A 21,401-nucleotide genomic window follows, 5' to 3' on the forward strand; every position below is an offset into this window, starting at 1 on the left:
TACAGGCCAGTACAGAATGCGTTGAACAGTATTTTTTTAACGGTATTGCTGCATTTGCAAAATCTGCGGGCAATCATGTTAGACACTATGCTTAGGCTTCTCCTTTGTCGTTCGATATTGCCATCGTCCGATAGGTCTTCATTAATAATGTGCCTCAAGTATTTCACGTTCGAACATGTATTTATTTTTGCCTCGTTAAGGTATACGGGGAGCATCTTACTTGTAGCTTGACTTTTTCCGTGGTGGAACGCAATCAATTCCGTCTTCTTCGGGTTGTACATCATATTATGCTGTTTTCCATATTCTTCACAAATGTTTAGGAGTAATCTTAATTCCTTGATCGACGGAGCTAGGAGGATCATGTCGTCCGCGTAGCTTATATGATTCATATATATACTGTTAACACGACAGCCCGCTCTGATGTCCAGGCGACTTGATAACTCGTCCATGTATACATTAAATAGAATGGGGGACATATCGGCTGGGAGTATGTACTTGCCCACCGTACAACATTTTCCTGCTGGGAGTGCCATCGGGATAGTATGTTTATAAACAAGGTAGGTATATTCCTAGCTTTCAATTTATCCCATAATTTAAATATTTAAATATTGACAATTGATTTTGCAACGTTACAAAATGACAAGTTTACATAATTTTTGTCTATTTTGGATAATATTAATTCGTGGTGGAATACCATTATATGATTAAAATAATATCTTGAAAAAAAAAAAAAAAACTTTTTCGGTTTTTTTTAAGTTACCGGTTTCAACTATCATAGCAAACTTCAGACCGGTACAATTTGCCCATAAACTAGGTAATATTATGTTATTCTTAAACTAGGTTATATTAGGTAAGTTTTTAGATTCTCACGGCCAAAAGCATTTTTGTTGTTTGTTTTTGGGGTGTTATGCCGTGTTGCGCTAACTCCTTCTTTAGCCGACGTTTCGGACAGCGTTGCTTCGTATCTTCGGATCTACCGGATCTGCCCTGATGATGGACACTGCAACGCTGTCCGAAACGTCGGCTAAATAAGGAGTTAGCGCAACACGGCATAACACCCCAAAAACAAACAACAAAAATAGGTTATATTATATTATGTGAAGAAATTGTACCAGTCTGTGATGGTTGTAATATGCTGAAATCGGTAACGGTAAAAAAATTATGAAAAGCCTTAAATTGTTTAAAGTATATATAATTACATATAAGAACGTAAAAAGGCTGAACGTAAGAAATATTTAAAAAATATTATTTAAGCTATTAGAATTACAGCAATCTACAATATAATATTCAGCTTTTATTGAAATACTTTTTCTTTAACTTTTGAAGGTTATACTCATCATTGCAATATATCATTAAAGAAAATATAATACTAAAAAATCTAAACAAAACGTGAATCAGAAGAAGACAAAGAAAATAGTAAAAAAGATAACGGTCACAACTAGAAATCCAACCAAGGATCTCATTTCTTAGAGTGACAGCGTCCTTACCAAATGTTGTTTAAATAAAAATATTATATTTATTTAGACTTTTATTAAAAATTCAATAATTATCCCGTATAAATAAAAATCAGATAAGTTTATCCTAGACAATATCTAGGTTACAAACCAATTAGGGAAAAATTAGTTAATATTGTTAGTTCTGAATTCGAAATATGAGATCGAAAAATATTACTTTCAATAATTTTATTTTATTTTTATTTTCTGTGTCTTGTTCTGTTTCATATTTCGTTCAGATTTTTTAGTTTTATCTTCTTCTTCAATGATATTGTTCATTTTTATTTATTACCAGTGAATTATAACACGAATAATACAAATGATCGGACATGAAAAATGATTAAGTGATCGAAATGCTCCGGTAGAGTTCTGACGTAGCAAAAACATTGCAAAATTTAATAATAATCCCCAAAAAATAAATAATTTCACTTATCCGAAGTTTCCGAGCTCGTTTGGACATAAATTCGGAGTTGAGTAATTATTTTTGGGGAAGTTATTACCTTCTAGTTCCGAGGAAGCAACCGAAACAGAAAACCGAAATGTACTGCAACATACATTTAATAAGAAATAACAAACACAAAACTTTAAGAAATTCGTTACCCATTAGGGTGAAGAATAATTCTAGAGTATATTTATTTAAATTAAGTTGCAGAGTTTATGCAAATCATTCAGATTTACATATTATGAACTAAATAAAAAAATTACCATAACAACTTTTCATCCAACTTTTTTTAAACATTTGAATCACCTAGCTAGGTTACTAAATATCTTATGTGAGGGTGACCGGAAAAGTCTTCAGAATGACACTTCAATACACCTATAAAGTCATGAAAAGTGATGAATCAAAACTATTCCTTCAATAATTGCAAAATTAATTTGTGGGACATTTTAATTAAATAATAATGAAATACTTTGTATGCACCACTGTTTAATCAAACCAATGCTTTCTTAATCAGGATGAACGTCAAATAATAAAATATTATATTATGTTTATCTTACCGAAGAAAGCATTCGTTTCGAAAATTGTCGATCCTTTTTGATCAGCACTAACACTAACAACTTTGTACACAAGTATTTAATTTTCATAGTTTTTGTTTCATAACTTTTAACGACTCTATAGCACAACAAAGGTGTGTTGAATTGTCATTGTGTTGAGTTTTCATGGAAGCATTTAAGCTTCTTATCTAGCATGTTTCTTATAATTTCAATAAAAAAATACAGAACGGCATTTTTCAAATTATTTATAAAAAGAAACTTGAATGATACATTACATATAATTGTGTAATGTAATCAACATTTTACCTATTTAACTTGTTTGTGATTTACTTTTGTATAGGCGACTTTTACTTAAGCCGTGTTTGAAGACCAGATCTGAATAGCCAGGTACTTTTCCTTTCCCAATTTCCTTCCTCTCCCCACTACCTTTAGCCTCACAACATACCCCTATAAAATTATGTTGCCATGGTCTCACTGGCTCTAGACGGTTGGGTTATTCACATTAAAAAAATTATACTTTATTTTACAATCCGCGGACAGCAGGCTCCGGATTATTTTGCACTGTGAAGTATAATAGCTCTTTGAAAACATAAATCTACGCTGGGGGATTTAAATCGCGAAGAAAGGCGTATTCAAAGTATTCAAAGAGTAATAATAGTTCTTTAAATACAAACAAAACTGGTGGAAGAGCGCCACAGAATTTGTTTAATAATGTTTATTTATTATAAGGAAATTTAAGTGGGTCTGAACTACAAGGTACCAAACAAATCTTTTATTAACGTATTTTTTCCTCTGATTCTTGGATTGTACACATGTATCAAATGTAACCATTCACGTGATATTGTCTTGAGTAGACGACATCAAAGAAAATCTAGTTAGTGTTTAGCAATAAAAAATATTTGTTTCATTATTTATAATGTTTTAAATAGACACATAACTATCTACAGCCTAATAAAATCCTCACGTACATGATTTATCTATGTTCTTTATAATAATTATAACATAGCATTTATATGGCGCAGTGTCATTTCATATATTTTTTTAATAATGATAAACTAATGTTTATAAGAAAAGGTTTTTTGTGTATAGCACAAAAGAAAACAAATTAGTAGTTAGTAAATATAACAAGCAGTAATTGTTGATTGATGTACTAGTACATATTGCATTTTTTTTTATTTTTATTTTTTATTAATATCAATAGCAAAATTTGTACATTATGTAGGTTTAAAGTATAATATAAGTATATTTTTTGTATTTTTTTCACATTTGGCGTGTTTGAAATAAGCCAACGTAGCTCAGTGGTTCAGAGCACCTGACCGGACATCAGAAGGCGCGGGTTCAATTCTCGTCGGAAGCATTTATTTTTTCTCGGGAGATATTTTCAATTTGTATGGATATTTCAAGCGACTAATTATTGCTTATAATAATTTATTATAGAAACGGTAATTTACTATTAGCGGTCATGTTCTTAAAATTATTCCTGCAGTGCGCCCTGTCCTGCTTGCCCAGTACAGATCTAATAATATAACACTAAATGTACAGTTTATACAAAGCGATGACAAAACAAAGAAGAACAACAGCAGGACAGGACAAAACAAGAACATTAACCAAAACATAATATAAAACAGGAGGCAGTTTGTGCTCAGAAATGAGATAATACAATCCTCACGCATATGAATTATTAAAAAAGAACATTTTTAGAATATCTCAATCATATTATATTTTCATAATTCAAGTTTAAATATTTTGATGTTTTATTCTGGAAATTTGTCAAATATCTTTTGACTGAGAGTTTTTTTTCTGAAGGGGATTCTAATTTTTTTTTCATGTGTGTGTTTGTGTTGCAGGTTTACAATTTATCTTAAAAAATCAAATGACGTATTCTCATCAATTGTTTTTTAGATTAAACATAAAGGATTGACGTAAATAATTTTTGTAAATGACAAGATATTTAACTGCCTTCAATATATTTTTTTTGATTTTCGTATACTAGTATCTATCTATATAAATTAAAATATAAATGTTTGTTCAAAATCTTAAAACTCCGAAAGTTCTTAACCAATTGTTTTGAAATTTTGATACAACGTTGCATTCGAATAAACGAGTGTTTTTATATACCTATATTATAAATATCATCTGTCACCTGTGACTGGTAAAAACTTTTTTTCTGAAAACAGAACAGTCTGTTGGACAAACATGCTTTTTGGATAAACAATCTGTTGGACGTAAAAGCAACATGCGCTATTGTTTCTCTATTTGCGCAGACAGACTGAGCCACAGCAACTCGTTGGTTCAGCTAGCGATTAATAAAATTATTAAAAAAATAACCTTTTTAGATAGCCAGACAGCAACTTTTTGATGTCTATGATAATATTTAAGCTTATTTATTACGCATTTCGTATAACCAATACTAGATGATGTTAAAAAGTAAAAAGTTTAAATTAAGTTAAAAAGAGCAGTAACTAATATTAATATCCTCGTAACAGTGTTCTTATTTAAGATTTTATGATTTTTTTAGAAAAAAAATAGAACCTTCTTGAAATCTCTTTTAAAAATATTTTATAAATAAACCTTTCGGTCACCGCAATGTGTTTAAAATGGAAATGGAAATGGTTTGAGAATAGAAAAATTAGTTATATTATGTTTAATAGTACCATGTGTTAATATAATAATACCATTTATAGTGACGGCTTCCGTGGTAGAGGGTTAAGTCCCTCGACTAGCAATTCGAAGGTCGCGTGTTAAAATTCCGGCGTGCGCAAGTAAATTTTATTTGAAGAGTTTGTGAATTATTAAACAATTTATTAATTTAACGTAATATATAGTATACTTGCGGCATGTCCAAGAGTGGAAAACACTCTCAGAATGGTGATCTTTCACCGCCCTGGTGTAAGACCACCAGAATTGAAACATTGCTTGAAATGGCTTTGGCCGTGTTTAGTGACCAGATCTGAATAGCCAGGTACTTCCCCACCTTACTTTTTTCCATCTCCTTCCCATCCCCACTACCTTCAGAATCACAACATACCCCAATTGGGAATGCTTTAGTCTCACTGGCTCCAGACTGTTGTGGGAAGTTGGGACTCTTAAGCGGGATTCACCAAAAAATTCCAGTTTTGTATCTTGAAAGTTTCACTAGGTACCAAGAATATTCGATTGTTTTTATTAATGTTTAAAACCCGGTGTTATTGCATTTGTAAGGCCACTACATACTATATAATAGTTTGACGAGAAAAATTTGGCATTTTGAAATATTATATGAAAATAATTTATTGATTTTAGTAAACAAGCTGAAATAACCATAAAGAGTATATTTTATAAATAATATATTATATTTATATTCACATAAAATGAAATTCAAAGACTCTATGTTCGTACCTACTGAAACCAATATAAGGGTGGTGTATTTTTAACCGAGGATGTAAAGGGATCATTTAACAAATTCACGTACCACGGATGGATTTACCGTCAAAAAGGTTAATTCACTGTTATGCTTTAATGTCGTCGAGATTGCAAAAGATGGAACTGTACCAACATCTAAAACTGGAACATATCGTTACATAATGTTACCACGGGATTAGATTGACAACAACTAAAATATACTGAGATGTAAAAATATTCACTATTTCTCTGAAAACGGATTGGTATTTTTTACAACAGAAAGAATGTTTTCATTTTGTAAGAAATATATATTAAAAATAAAATGTATCCTAAAATTTAACTGTCTGGCAAAAGGGCTTGATTAGGGTAATAATATGATGTGATACGATATGTAACAGCTTGGCAAGCAGCAATCTAATTCGGTTGAATATCCAAAAAATAGAGTCACTTCCAGAGTGATAGCGGGAAAGTTATTCATAACTCCATGCTAAAAAGCCCGCCAGTATCCAGGATAGGAAGATGATTTATGATGATTGATAGAAGATGATTTTCAATTGTCCAAGAATCCAGTCTCGGATCTCAGGTAATGATGGGGTTATTTGCAAATTGCGGATACGTGTTTAGGCAAAAAAAAGACTTGTTTGTATGGGAAAATAAACATTAGTTATTTATCTTTTTTACTTCTACCATCATGTAGAATTACCTCCCGAAATTTACTCGATTTACCGGGCACCTTGTATTTAGAGAAATATTTTTTCTGTTTATTCTTGAGTTGTATTATATTTTCAGTGTTCTTCAAAATGAAAATAAATAAATAAGGCTTACCTGTAAATAAATACAGTATTATTACTATACGACTTTGGAAATTGGAATATTGACATGGAATTTTGAGACGCGTCTTTTCACAGATAAAATAAACATGTTTCCAAGTGACCAAACGACAAGCTAGAATAAGGTAAGTTTTTACTAAGAATAATAATACATTGAGTTACATTTATTTGCCAAGGAAATAAAATATATTTTAGTATGCTAGGAGGATTTTTTAAGGTTCGAAATACCGTAAAATCTACAAACAAACCCACTGTGGATTTCTCGATAAACTAGGTGTTAAAATGTCTGCGCAGTCAACTGGGACCGTCCGGGTCGCTGGAGGAGCACGTTCATGTTCACGTAACTTTAACTAACGTGGCTTCGACGTGATTCACTTATGCAAATAAGCACTTTTGAAATCTATTTGATCCGTATGCAAATTTAATTAAATCAGATATCAGCGCGGGCGCCAGTAACTAACCTTCACAATATGGAAGAGTCGGAGATGGCGGGAGACGAGATCGGTCGAAACGAGGCGACGCGACGTCACGTCAGTCCGAGAACATTTTTGAAAACAGGAAATAATTTATGGCCACTGTGGAAGTGAATTTCACCAATACTTAATTAGAGTGAATTACGCCTGAAGATTGTCAGCAGGAGTACAATACGAAAATCAGAGAAATAAAATGTTTTGATTTTTTTTTAACATTAAAATCACTCAGGAGGCCTCGAAGGAAATTATTTTCCTATATCATCTTTTGAGATGCTGTGTGAGGGTCTTTTTTAAGGAAAGGAAGGAGATATATTTCTGGGAAAGTAAGGGTATGAGGGTTGGAAATCTAGGTATCAATGTGTCCAGGAGTTACGCACATTTGAATACATCCCCTTTACTGTGGCGTAAGGTCGGGAGACCAGTTGGAGAGGTCAAAGGGTCCAAAAAAAAAAAGGGTTTGCAAAATCACGAAACGTAGCGAACTACTTGCGGTGAACTATTGAAGAGGTTTTGGTTTTCCAATAAATGGTTCCCGGGGCTGCGGTACCCGAAACCGCCTCCCATATTAAAAATTGTATGTGTAAAATAAAAAATAATTATTAAATTAATTAGTTAAAATTACTATTTCGGAAAGATTCTCTAACATATTCATTATTAGCTCAAATCCGTGAAAATTCACGTCATATTATTATTCCAATTTTGAAAAGACAATTTAAATCGCTTTCTGTTAAAATATTGTATAATGGGTACACAAAGAAAAATGACGGATTTGCACGACTTCCTGATAAACTTTTAGTGAATTGCGAATATAGTGCCATGATTTCGGAACACGTGTTCATTAAAATCGCATACGCATTACGATAAGTCTGAATTTTAAAAACGACACTTAAATTTAAACTAAATCTGACTTCTAGAAATCATTGAACCAGAGTTACATACAACCGAAATTAGTATTTTTAATTCTGAAAGAGCATAGTAATCTGATAGTATTATTGTCCCAGCGTCTGGACGGTGTAGGCCCTCTGATTGGTCAAATTTAAATTGTCTGTTTCGGGTAACTTGAATATTAAGACACGATTCCATACTAAAATAGGATCGCCTCATAATAATACGAGATTTCTTCATAAGCATCGTTTCTGCTCATATAATTTTTGGATAATATCGAAGAAAATATGTTTTAGAAAGTTCATAATCCATTGGATTAATTACATTACAGTGAAAATTCTCCACAGTTACGTGATTATGTTTGACGTTTATAAAAATTCACGCGTTTCTTCAAGATGGCCGACAGAGCGCACCTCTGGCGGTTTAAAAACGAACCAAATGCCTGGCGCGAATATTTAAATATGCAGCTAACAATACTTGACTACTTACCATTAACAAGCGTTTTATAAGAAGATTTCTTCTGGAAGCTTATCACTTTGTAATGGCATTTATCATTATTTTTTATATTTTTTTTTCTTATTAATTATATCTGATTTTATATTGGCATGTTTTATAATTTCTAAAATTGCAAAATTATTTATTTGCGATGCTTTATATCCTGAGTGAAGTATTTTAAGACCTGACTTTTTATCGAAAGTGTGATCATTATTTAAAAGATTATTTGCAAACTCAGATTCACTATTTCCATTTATAGCCCTGCGATATTCTTTAGTTCTGACTTCAAAGTTTCTATTGGTTCTACCTTTGTAAAAGAAATTACAATCATCTCAATTGAGTTTTTAAACTCCTGTTTTTTTTGTTTGAATTTTGCTATCATTATTATTAAGAATATATTTCTTCATTGTTATTAGTGTAAAACGCCAGTTGAATGGTACCAGGATTGTTTATATATATATAATTTTAGAAGTATCGTTATCCACAAACAGAATTCTACGCCATTGTTTATTTCTATCTTTAGAAAGACCGTTTGAAGAGAATGTGTTTAATTTTTTTATTTAGTATTTCAACTATCAATTTATTAGAATAACCGTTATTAAATGCTATTTGTCTTATGAATATATTGTTTTATGGTTATATGCTATTTGTTTTTTTCAGGTCTTAAAATACTTCACTATAAATAATTTTGAATTTTTAGAAATGAGGAAACATATTAATATAAAAGCAGATATAATTAACAAGAATTTTTTTATAAACTCTCTTTTAAATATTTTCCCACTCAACTGGTCTTTCCCGTCTAACGATATTGTAATTCCTAATTATTATAAACCCAGCCTACTCTTACTCCTCCCCCCTCCTTCAACTTCTTCTTTCCCAATTGCAATCTATATTTAATTTTTGACTTCGGTGTATACACAATAAAATGTAAACATTATATTTATTTATTTATTGGACAATTTGCATAGCGCCGCTTTTGTGAGATATCACCTCAGGGGCGCTATATTGTAATAATCTACCTTTATATATAGATTTTTACTCTCCTGATGAAGGTGTATATATAATCTAGCTTTAAACTTTATTAGATACAGTAACAGTTGTAGGTAAAGAATTACCACCAGTTGGAGTAAAATTAACACATTTTAATTAAACCGACTGCTAATGTCATCGCACAATTACCCTCCTTTTATTCATAAACACGGGTACAATTAATCAATATGTAATAATCTATTATTTAAGTCAACTTTGTTAAAACTATCTTTAATTGTGACAAACTAAACGATATTGATTCAACTTATAGACATTGACGGTTGTAACACATATTTAAGCACTGCAAGTCTCCTATGAGCTAATTATATTAGGTACGATAACAGTTAATATCAGTTGTAGACATGTAGTCAATAATAGTGTTTCATTTGAAATAATCCATCACAAATACGTAAAATTTCATTTATTCAAACAACTGTCATTCTTATTATGCGTAAATTTAGAATGTTATTATTAATTAACTCCTTCCTGTTTCGTGTTTTAACAATATATATACTCACCCTCTCTCTGTGAATGTTCTAATATCTATCTATTAAATGTAACTGTTGTTAATATCACTTAAAATGGGCGAAGCCCAAGAAAGAGCCGCCCGCAGGGCCTAGCAGAAAAAAACCCGCGGAGCGGGTTTTTAACTGCTAGTTATATTAAATGTCTTGGAAGAATATGGCACGTTTGCAAGGAACCGCAACAGATCAGTGAAAAATACTAGAAATCCGATCCCGGTTGTTGTAGTAAATTAATAATGGTAAATTTTTATGTGACACCCTACAAGAGCTACCCTGTCTGTATATTGTAAAGGCGAGAGCTATGTTACTACCCGGTTGGTGGTCGTGTGGCGGATTGGGCTGTAGGAATGGATTTATTAATGCGGTTCTTGAAGAGTCCCGGATTATATGAAGGAGGAAAAACAAATGCCGGTAACTAATTCTACATAAGAGCCGTCTTACACAAAAATCTTTCTCACAGAAAAGTTCTCATGAAGCCACTGTGAACGGTTTTTCCGCTCTAGTACGTTGAGTTTACACTAAGGTACACTAGGGATTAATGCTGCCAGCTCCTTAGAGCAGGTTTCATAAAAATACCCGTAGAACAGACTCATCATGCCCATATTGTATCAGTGTATTAGATATGCCAATCTGTCTGATAACAAGGGATTGTCAATCAGACAGCACCCCCTCTTCTTTGCACAGAATCAAGTAAGTTTATTAAGCATTGTGGGGCTCCAGTCCAGAGGTGGCTCCCAAATTCAATTGTTGGGCGTACTTGAGATTTGTACAGGGTTAGCAGCCGGTTATTATTGAAGAATATGCTAGCCCTATACAAGACACCCAGTTTCTTGGAAGCCAGATTTACCCCGATACTTGAGCCTCTCTGATATAATTACTCGAAGCATTTCAAACTATTGTCTTTAGTAATCACAGTGTATCCATAGTAACATCCAATGCAAGAAGGTTAATAAGGGTTAATAATTACGAAAGTTGCAAGAAACAAAAAATAATAATAAGCTTTTGAAATTCATTTTGAAAATAACGTTTCTCCGATATGAGAAATTTTATGAAAAGATTCAAAATGAAAGATGCTTCCCTTAAACCACGTTCATAACAGCTGCGACGGTATCGAGTGGCATTTTATCAAACGAATAGGCAACTTGTTGAATAATATACATAAGGAAGTTATTTGCAAGTTCCTTCGGCTATTTTTAGACATACACATGTGAAGCCGGGTCTCCTACGACCGTTTCCACAAACAATACCTCAAACATTACTTTAAACATTTTTGTTTTCTTCCACATTTCGTCTCCTCCCTTTATTGAAACATTAAGGAATGGTAGACGTAGCCATATAAAATGTTGTCATTATTTTGTAGATGTCTGATGAGAAAGACGCAAGTGCTCTCAGTCAACTGTTAAGACGAGCTTTGACGTTCTTGCAGTAGGAAGGAAATACCGATCTCGGGTTGGATCGTACATGTAAGACAGATTTGGTTTAAGTGATTTTATCCAAGTCTCGAAAACTGATTTCGAAGAATTACTTTTTATTTTTTTCAGCCAGATATTAAAAAAAGAAACGTGGAAAGGAAAAGTTATGTATTTTCACCCCTCCCCTGTCTTCTCGTTTTGAATGCGCGGAGTATGTTTTCCATCGGCTACGGAAAATACGAGCATTACGTTTTCGAACAAAAATGTTTTCGAGTTAAAATAATACTTTATTCAAATTCCATTGGCATATGTACACATTTCAAAAGCTGTTTTGACTGTAGTGGCGGCTCGTGACCTTTGAGTGTGATACATTGCTAAGTCTGAAAAATTCGACATTATTAATGTTGTTTAGTCCTAAACGATTCTTTTTACGAAAATTTGGTTTTTTGCATGAAGATTTTCAAGAAATTCACGTCGACTTCCTGAAAATCTCCATACAAAAAGGTGTTTCGAAAAAAATATGTTTTCGGCTACAAAACATTAATAATGTTCTTTTTATATATTACATCAAAAAGCCATGGGCCACCATTGGTTTTCTCTAACACTTAGCAAGGAAATCGTTGCCGAAAGTGTATACAGATATACCAATAATGTTTTTCAGAAGAACCCAAACTAATAGTGAGTGTAAGGGTAGGTAAGCACGTGCACTATGGAAAGATGTTTCGAAATAATCGTTAACGTCCCCTTTTCGTGGTCGGATCGAGGACATACATCGCTTCCATCGCTGCAGTGTTTCGCTAATTCCATTAATGTTCACTGCAGGTCCAGTAAGTCCTCACACAACATCTGTATAAATATGATTTTCCATTTTAATCCAATGTAAAACGAAACCGACCGTGATTTAATGGATTTAATAACGGAACAGTCCATTTTCAAGTAATTTCGCTATTTTGCAAATATTATAAGACGAATCTTTCCCCTTTGATGTAACATAATGTTACAAAGCAATAAACTTATTGGTTTGGGACCCCGAGGTCACGTGTTCGAAAGCTATTTAACAAGAACAAAAATAAACACATTTAAAATATTTAAATTAATTTATGTAAAAAAATATCAGATCCAGAAATAATGCAAAACCGATATAAGCGAAGTGGTTAAGATTAACAACTAAGATAGCTTGGGAATGTCGAGTGGGTGATTGAAGAAATTATGTGTAATGGCAGAAGAAGTCGGAGACATCAGAGGAAGATGTGGCACCTTCAAATTAATGGATTACTTCATTTGAAGATGCCATATGTGCAATCAGGTTATATCGAAAGTCAGAATAATAGAATAATTTATACAGGGCCATATGAATATGAATGAAACTAGAAGTGTATGCCGAGACAGAGTAGTGTGGCGTTGTATGCTCTATGTCTTTCCCTGTCAGGAAACTAGGAGGGTATGCCGAGACAGAGTAGTGTGGCGTTGTATCCTCTATGTCTTTTTCTGTCAGGAAACTAGGAATGTATGTCGAGACAGTGTAGTGTGGCGTTGTATACTCTATGTCTTTTCCTGTCAGGAAACTAGAAGCGTATGCCGAGACAGAGTAGTGTGGCGTTGTATCCTCTATGTCTTTTTCTGTCAGGAAACTAGGAATGTATGTCGAGACAGTGTAGTGTGGCGTTGTATACTCTATGTCTTTTCCTGTCAGGAAACTAGAAGCGTATGCCGAGACAGAGTAGTGTGGCGTTGTATCCTCTATGTATTTTCCTGTCAGGAAACTAGGAGCGTATGCCGAGACAGAGTAGTGTGGCGTTGTATCATCTATGTCTTTCCCTGTCAGGAAACTAGGAGCGTATGTCGAGACAGTGTAGTGTGGCGTTGTATACTCTATGTCTTTTCCTGTCAGGAAACTAGAAGCGTATGCCGAGACAGATTAGTGTGGCGTTGTATCCTCTATGTCTTTTCCTGTCAGGAAACTAGGAGCGTATGCCGAGACAGAGTAGTGTGGCGTTGTATCATCTATGTCTTTCCCTGTCAGGAAACTAGGAGCGTATGTCGAGACAGTGTAGTGTGGCGTTGTATACTCTATGTCTTTTCCTGTCAGGAAACTAGAAGCGTATGCCGAGACAGAGTAGTGTGGCGTTGTATCCTCTATGTCTTTTCCTGTCAGGAAACTAGAAGCGTATGACGAGAAAGCGTAGTGTGGCGTTGTATCCTCTATGTATTTTCCTGTCAGGAAACTAGGAGCGTATGCCGAGACAGAGTAGTGTGGCGTTGTATCATCTATGCCTATCCCTACCGGGAAACGACATGATTACTAGGTAGTTAGTTAGATTTAAAATGTTTATTTGCACCTCGTTCTAGAATGGAAGATGCCTACGTTATCGCATTTGTGAGAGACTACAATACAGAATAGAAACGTTTTAAGCTGATTTCGCTATCTTAAATGACCATGTCAGGATAGCTATGCAGGTAATTCTCTTTTCCCATTTTATTCCCCTCACAACTTTTTTCGGTCTCACAACATTCCCTAAATATAGCAATAGCGCTATAGTTTCTTTGGAATCGGGCCCTTGGGACTCTTATGCGGAATCACATAAAAATACACTGAAGATAGTCACTAAGAAAACAGAACAGAAAATGAAACACCGAAAATAAGAACGAATTTATCACGAACAATTTTTCTATTGCTTTGGGGCAGTAAGTTGGGACCAAAAATAAGTATAAGTAAGTTTTAAGTTCTTATCTTAAATAATATCATTGAATGAATGTTGTTGTTGAAATACATAATTTTATTGATATGTAGGTATGTCTAGCAAACGAAAAATTTTGACGAAAATATAATTTTTATTTTCACTCACCATTTTTGATTTTACAGCTGGCTAACAAGTCTGACATCAGGTCTTTATTTTTCTGAAACAAAATAGAAAACACATTAATTTTGTTTTAGTAAAATTTCTCATAAAATGAATATGAATTGAAGTAGGTATATAATTTGATTAACTTGTAAGATAAAGCCACTTAAAGATGCTGTGTTCTAAAATACATATCAGGAATCATCACAAATAAGATAAACATCACTTAAAGGTTAACATTACTAAAACATCAATTAAACATCATTTCATGAACCCACGTAAAAAGTTTTCTGATAGCTTCGTGGTAAACAGTAGTGTGAATTGACCTTTCATGCTGATTTTCAGAAATTTCCAGAACGTAAAGGTTCTGGTTGATAAAGTTTTTCAAATATGGAATGGAACTTTTTGCAGCGAGTCTGTTAAGGAGATTCTGATCACCGAGTACCTTTGAAGGCTCTCAATGTAGATTGTAGACAATAAATCTCTTCAAATCTTAAATGCCAATCGGAACAATATGATTTGCTAGAGAACTTTTATGCGGTGTCCTCACTTCTCACCCTTATTACTTTCGAGTTAAGCGACCCTCTTGAATAACATGAGTGTCCGATATTGCCTTTTTTTGAAAAATTTATTACAAATTTGAGAAATATTTTCTTTTTTATGATCATTCAATGGAGATGATCGAACAAATCATGTACACAGAGCAGTCGTTGTGTTTTTCTCGTTTATACTTTACTTTTGTCAATATAGTTAATTAGGCAGAAGTAGAATATTGGAAGTTAGAACCATTAAATTACTGCTTAACACTTCGATGAGACTTCGAAATTTGCTACGTGGAGTGCCGAAAAAATTATTTTAACTAAATACTAGGAATTGTTCGAGAAATACATACTTACCTACATAGGTACTAATACTGGAAGTCAATGATTCTAAATCGCCTTGAAAAAACATGAATATGAAAGTGTTTTCCCAATTTTTATATTTTTTTCAAGAAATTTTACTAATTCGGAGAGTCCCTTGAACAGATTTTCACAAAAAATTAGCAATTTCTATATACAGGGTGTTTAAGGAACGTCCCTGACTTATCGAACCGGTGATTCCTGGGGTTATTTTTAGTAAAAAATGTAGTACGAAAAACATAAACAATGGGCTCATACGAAGATAGTCAGTCACTCAAAGAATTGAAAGAATTTTTATCACATCAAAAAAAATTTTTTTTTTAAAGAAAGACAAAACATTCCCGGGTTACAATTAACCTGACAATATTTGAAAATCTCCTACTGACACATTTGTAAGCGGAAAATGTTACTTTTGTTGTGATGGAGGACTTAGCCAGCCGATGAATTAAACATACTACGCCTGGGACCTACGGCCTACGACCGGTCAAAAGAATGAACAGTAACTTTGGCTGAAAAATTCATTGGGCAGTTAGGATCAAGGTGGCAGTTTTGGCGGTTACTTATCAGACTGACGACGCGTTGAATTTTTTTTCCAGAAAAAAATGTCACCGGAGACTAAAAGTTAATTATTATTTTTACTCTAAATAATGCCAGGAGTCAGTGGTTAAAGTAAGTCAAGTCGATCGCTTAACACCTTGCATTTATCCAAATATAATTAATACTTTAAAAAGGCAAATGAAAGTTATTTATGAATACTAACTAGGTAATTGATTAGCTGTACAATTTTATAAATTTCTGGAAACGTACGCAATTTATTACTATCACGATCACTTAATTTAAACCTGTTTTAATTAAAGTAAATAAGAGAATAGCAATGGAATTATTCTAAATATTCAGAAGATTTGCCTCAGATGGTGTATAATTATCATAATATGAATAAAGCATCGCTTAATGATGATTTATTTTGTCACTAAAACTTTTTTTCTGAAAAATTTCACCAGAAGCAAGAAATTCTAAAGAGTAAGTACTTAATAATTGGTGTAGGCATTCTTGCGAAATAGCTTCGAATCCATTTCATGGTTTTGAAGAGTAGGTATTTGTGTAATTATTCGTATAGTGGATAGATACGTATCCGAAATCTTTCTACACATTTCTGACGAGACATTTTTCAATGAAATAAGAAAAACGTGTTGAAGGATTGAGAATATAATTATAATTTTTTGAGATATTAGTTGAAATCGAATATTAATTTTCAAAAGTTTCCAGAACAAAAGTAGTTACGTATGCAGGTTCAAATGCCGGAATGTGCAAGAAAAGTTTATTTGATTAATTTGTTACATTTCACAATGTATTAATGAAAAAAAATACATAGTTTATTTGATTAATTTGTTACATTTCACAATTTATTAATTAAAGAAAAATACATAGTTTATCTGATTAATTTTTTACATTTCACAATTAATTCACTAAAAAGAATACATAGTTTATTTGCTGTTTGTTGCAGTATGTTAGATACTTTTGATATCGCTCTGATGAAAGACAATTGAAACGTCGCTTGAAATAATTTTAGCCAAGTTTGGTGATTGGATCTCAATAGGCATGTACCTCCACACCTTATTTTTTTCCACCCACTTCTCCTACTAACTATCTTTAGACTCACAACATACCCCGATTGGTGGGTGCCATAGTTTTACTGGCTCCAGACGGTTGGGACTTTTGTTTTATAATTGATAACTTGTACTCATCAGGACCGATTTCTAAACATTCATGCTCATAAGGATGGGCGGACATACTCACAAACGAAATAATGTTGTACGTACTAGTACAGACCGGTAAAAAATCACGAATAGTCTGAATTCTCGATTTATCAGTTCCCATTTTGAAAATGGCACTTTAAATAATTTGTTAATAAAAATATTATTTTATAGGTTTATCGCTTGTCTGAATTCTCCAAACAAACACTTCTGATTTTGAAAATGACACCATTCATTGAAATGGAGTTAAAAGTCACAACAGAAATTAGTATTAGTACGTATTTATACTTTTACCATAGGGCTATCTAAATACGTACTAAATTAATCTTTTTTACGAACACCGGACCCATAGTCAGTAAAATCTGTGCTGTATCCCCTACACCATGACAAGACAAAAATCTTATTCCTAATAAGTTTATATATTCGATGCTGTAATAAACGCACAATTTCATATTACGACAAATTGAAACATCGCGATGTTCAAATATTAAACTAAAATAAAAAAATCTCCGAACAGAACCATAAATACAACTCGTAATGGTTTAGTAATTTCCCGAGGGGAAAAAATGTTTTTCGTTAAGTGACATTTATGAATAAAAATGTTATTCACTCGAATAGAGAAATTATGTCACAAGGACAGTAAATAAAACAGAAAAGTAATATGAAATATGATGGCATATCTTTCGTAGCATATTATTACATGTTTTTTAATATTATTATTTATAAGATGTAAGGTATGATTATGGGATGGGTTTGTTTTGTTTCGACATTCTTATTCAATTTATTTTCTTTTGTGGTATAAATGTTATGAAGGTGAAACTATTGTGACTATTGTTTGAAAATTAACCCAAAATATTGGTTTTTAAAACCCGTTACACATATTGTGTAGTGAACTCATTTATTCATTAATCTATTAATATATATTGAAACTCATATTATAATTGCAAAAGTGTGTTTGTTTGTTGTTTGTTATTTTTTGTTGTTTTTTTGTTGTTGCTTGTTGTTTGTCACTCTTTCAAATCACAATGGAGAGACAGATCGACGTGATTTTTTTACAAAGGGATATTTGGGAGGACTGGCAAGTGAAATAGGCGACGACGTTTCATACCGGACAAACATTTCATGCTCGTGGGAAAATTCTTTGTTCAGTAATTTCTCCTCAATTCTCTCTCTCAAGCGAAGCCGCGGATAAAATAAATTTTTAAATATACGTATTTATGTATCTGTGCTGATGGTTTAGCTTATATTTAGAATATTTCCTAAGTCAAATCTAGTCAATAATTATTCACGTTAAATTGATAAAAAATGGATACAGTACCAAAAAAATCATGTTATATCAATAAAACGATGCCACAACTAGCCTGACCCCATAGAAATTGTTCAAAAAGTCATAATAAAAATAATACTAAAAAAACTTCCAGACTTCCCCACCGAACGCGTTTTCGAAGAATTCAAAGTTCCTACATTTAAACACATATTTATGAAAAATTATTCAAATTATAAAAGAAAAAGATAAATACTCATCCATAGCTGAAAATAGAACCAGACTTAAATATATATTTGCATGCCCTAAACTACACACCTCTTTTGCCCAGCACCATTATACCCACCAAGAAAAACATTTCTTTAATAAATTACCAGAAGAAATTAGAAGCCTTAATATTATATAAGATAGAAAACAAATATTGGACTAAATAAAAAAAATATTTTAGGGAAATCGTTAACAAAAAAACTGATTCCCCCAGTTTCACTTGAAAATCTCACAAATTATCCTACTATACTCTATTTATCCTCCATAATATATATTTTTTCTTCCTTCCAAATACAATAATTTGTATGGATTTTAATTTTGTAATTTTTTTTTACTTTGTAACCTAGTTATATTATTTTTTCGCAAATGTACACTCCTCTTACATCCACAAGCAAATGTTTTTAATGGAAGTGTAGTATACATTAAAACAGCATGACTTGTAAACATTGTATATTTATTGTAAAAAACACAAATACAAATATTAAAAAAAAAATACTAATGAAAATAATAAGACAATGCAAAAATCTTAAAAGAGTTCCTATGTTATTTGTCAATGCTGACTATAAAAGCATAAAAGGTCCATTTGTTTCACAGAAATTCAAATGTTACATTGTCATCAAATTGCCATTCAGCGCCTTTTCGTTTATTTGACATTTGAAATGTCCCCGTTAAACGCTGATTCTAGGTGCGTTTCAGCTTTATATCAAATTGAAATAATCTCGCAAACGGCATGATAGTTGTCCTCTTCTGGTGATTACAATCCGTTCAAAAGCTAAAAGGGGCTTAGAATTGGTGTTTAACAGGGACCTATCAACTGTCAAAAAACTGAAATGGCGTTGAAAGGCTATTAGATGTCAATGTTACATTTGAATTTCTGTAAACAACCCGTCCTAAGTGTTCATAGAGTTACTTTTTTTAGTAAGAAAGTTTTTTGTGGTAGGCTTTCGGTTTTTTTTTTCTGCAATTGACAGTTTTCTTTTTTATGGTATTAAAAGGTTTTGTGAAAAGTTTTTTTTATGTACATGGTAAAAAAATAAATGAAGATAGTCAGAAGTTAGCATCACTCCATTAGTTAAAATATTTCTGACAATTCCTAGATTATTAAAAAAAGTCAAGGTTACCCTACGAACATATTTTCAATCCTTTATTACAGTAGGTACCTCCGATTGGCGTACAGAAATTAATGTGCTGTTGTGACATAAACTTTCACCAATTCACACGCTATTATCAATTTATTACGCCTACAGTCGAACTAGTATTTATAAACGACGAGGATAAAATAGACTCTCGCACACCCTATATATTTGTTGCTTTGAGGTAGGTTGAACAAAATAACAAATAATATTCTTAATTATATTCATCTAATATATAAAAGTGAGTGTCTATTTGTGGCGGGCAGCTTTGATTTAATTTGTATACAAAACTGCAGTTCTATTCCGAGGTTGATGAAATTTTGCACACTTGAACTTCAAAACAAGAGAAAGGGGACTGTCTATATTAAATATCAAAAACTCTATACGAAGTTTGGGCAACTAGTTAAATACAAAAAAGCATTCCATTGTAATCAATAATTTAACAACAGTTTTTAACCAAGATTGATGATAAGGATAAGCTTTTCCCCGACAGTTATTTGATGAACAAACTGTGAAAGGAAAAGTATTTATTGATTAATCCCTATATGTAAAAGACGTACCTACTTAAATATTAAAACAGATTATATATTAAAACATAAAAATAGACCTTATTCAATGATTCAGACCTACCATGAAAATAGACACGTGGAATCAAAAAAACTTATTTAATTGAAAGTGATCACTTTCAGGAATATGATTTAAGATTTTCACGGCCAAAAGTATTTTTGTTATTTGTTTTTGGGGTATTATGCCGTGTTGCGCTAACTCCTTCTTTAGCCAACGTTTCGGACAGCATTGCAGTGTCCATCATCATTAAGACATCTGCCCTGATGATGGACACTGCAATGCTGTCCGAAACGTTGGCTAAAGAAGGAGTTAGCGCAACTTTCAGGAATGTCTTAAATCAATACGAAATGATAAAAAACCAGTAGAACAACTACAAAAACACTACTTCATAAGGGGAATATTGGAAGATAATGTATTGTATCGATGTCATGGACACGGAAAAACTAAATTCGTCAAACAAAGTTCTCAAATCAAATCAACAGAATCAATTTTCTCCATTACTATTATTCAAGAATAACAAAAGAAGAAGAATTACTTGTTCACAAGGTTTGAGTAGCTTAGCAATCACATCACCAGAGCTACACAAACAGGAATTGAAACGAGAGCAATATTAAATTATTGCATTCCGTTGTATTTTATCCATAGATTTCCATGGACGCTTTGATTCCCTCTCGGTTGTTTTTCCCCTATTTGAATAACACAATAATACGGAGTAACAAAATTTGAAGCACGTATACAAACAAAGGCTTTGACACCTTTTAAAAGCCACCCGACAAACAATGCGATCTTTTATCCAAAAGCCTTCTAGGTATTTTTTGTACGTTTTCCCGGATCTTTCTTGCTTAAAATCCCTCATCGAATAATCCACAGGGAACATTTTCTTCATTGAAAGTGCTAACATTTTTTTGCCGAACTTGGATATCCCCGGTGAAATTTATAACCACATTTCAAGGTCAAAACCTTTGCCTTTTTTTAGATTCAAAATAACTTTACCACGAAAAACATAAGTATTATGGAAAACGTTTAAGATTATCTTTACATTCTTACAGAACATTAATCGTAGATTTATGGCCCACAGTATACCCCATCTCACAGGGAGGTAATCATTTTCAAATAAAGTAAAATTTTGGTATTGTGTTTTATAAAAAGAACTCTATAA

At 32.5% G+C, this 21,401-nt stretch overlaps 1 protein-coding gene across 3 annotated transcripts in view; it reads right to left on the reverse strand.

The window, feature by feature from the left end:
- Positions 1–21,401, reverse strand: part of Epac (Exchange protein directly activated by cAMP) — a 524,699-nt gene that overhangs the window by 105,632 nt on the left and 397,666 nt on the right. For all 3 annotated transcript variants that reach the window (XM_089634072.1, XM_089634074.1, XM_089634073.1), the window contains one exon: positions 14,365–14,416. In XM_089634072.1, coding sequence (XP_089490198.1) covers positions 14,365–14,416 — 52 coding nt within the window. The remainder of the gene's footprint in view (positions 1–14,364; positions 14,417–21,401) is intronic.

Source organism: Hesperophylax consimilis, chromosome 8, assembly GCF_061612785.1.
Source record: "Hesperophylax consimilis isolate HC1 chromosome 8, BYU_Hcon_1.0, whole genome shotgun sequence".
NCBI classification, from domain to species: domain Eukaryota; kingdom Metazoa; phylum Arthropoda; class Insecta; order Trichoptera; family Limnephilidae; genus Hesperophylax; species Hesperophylax consimilis.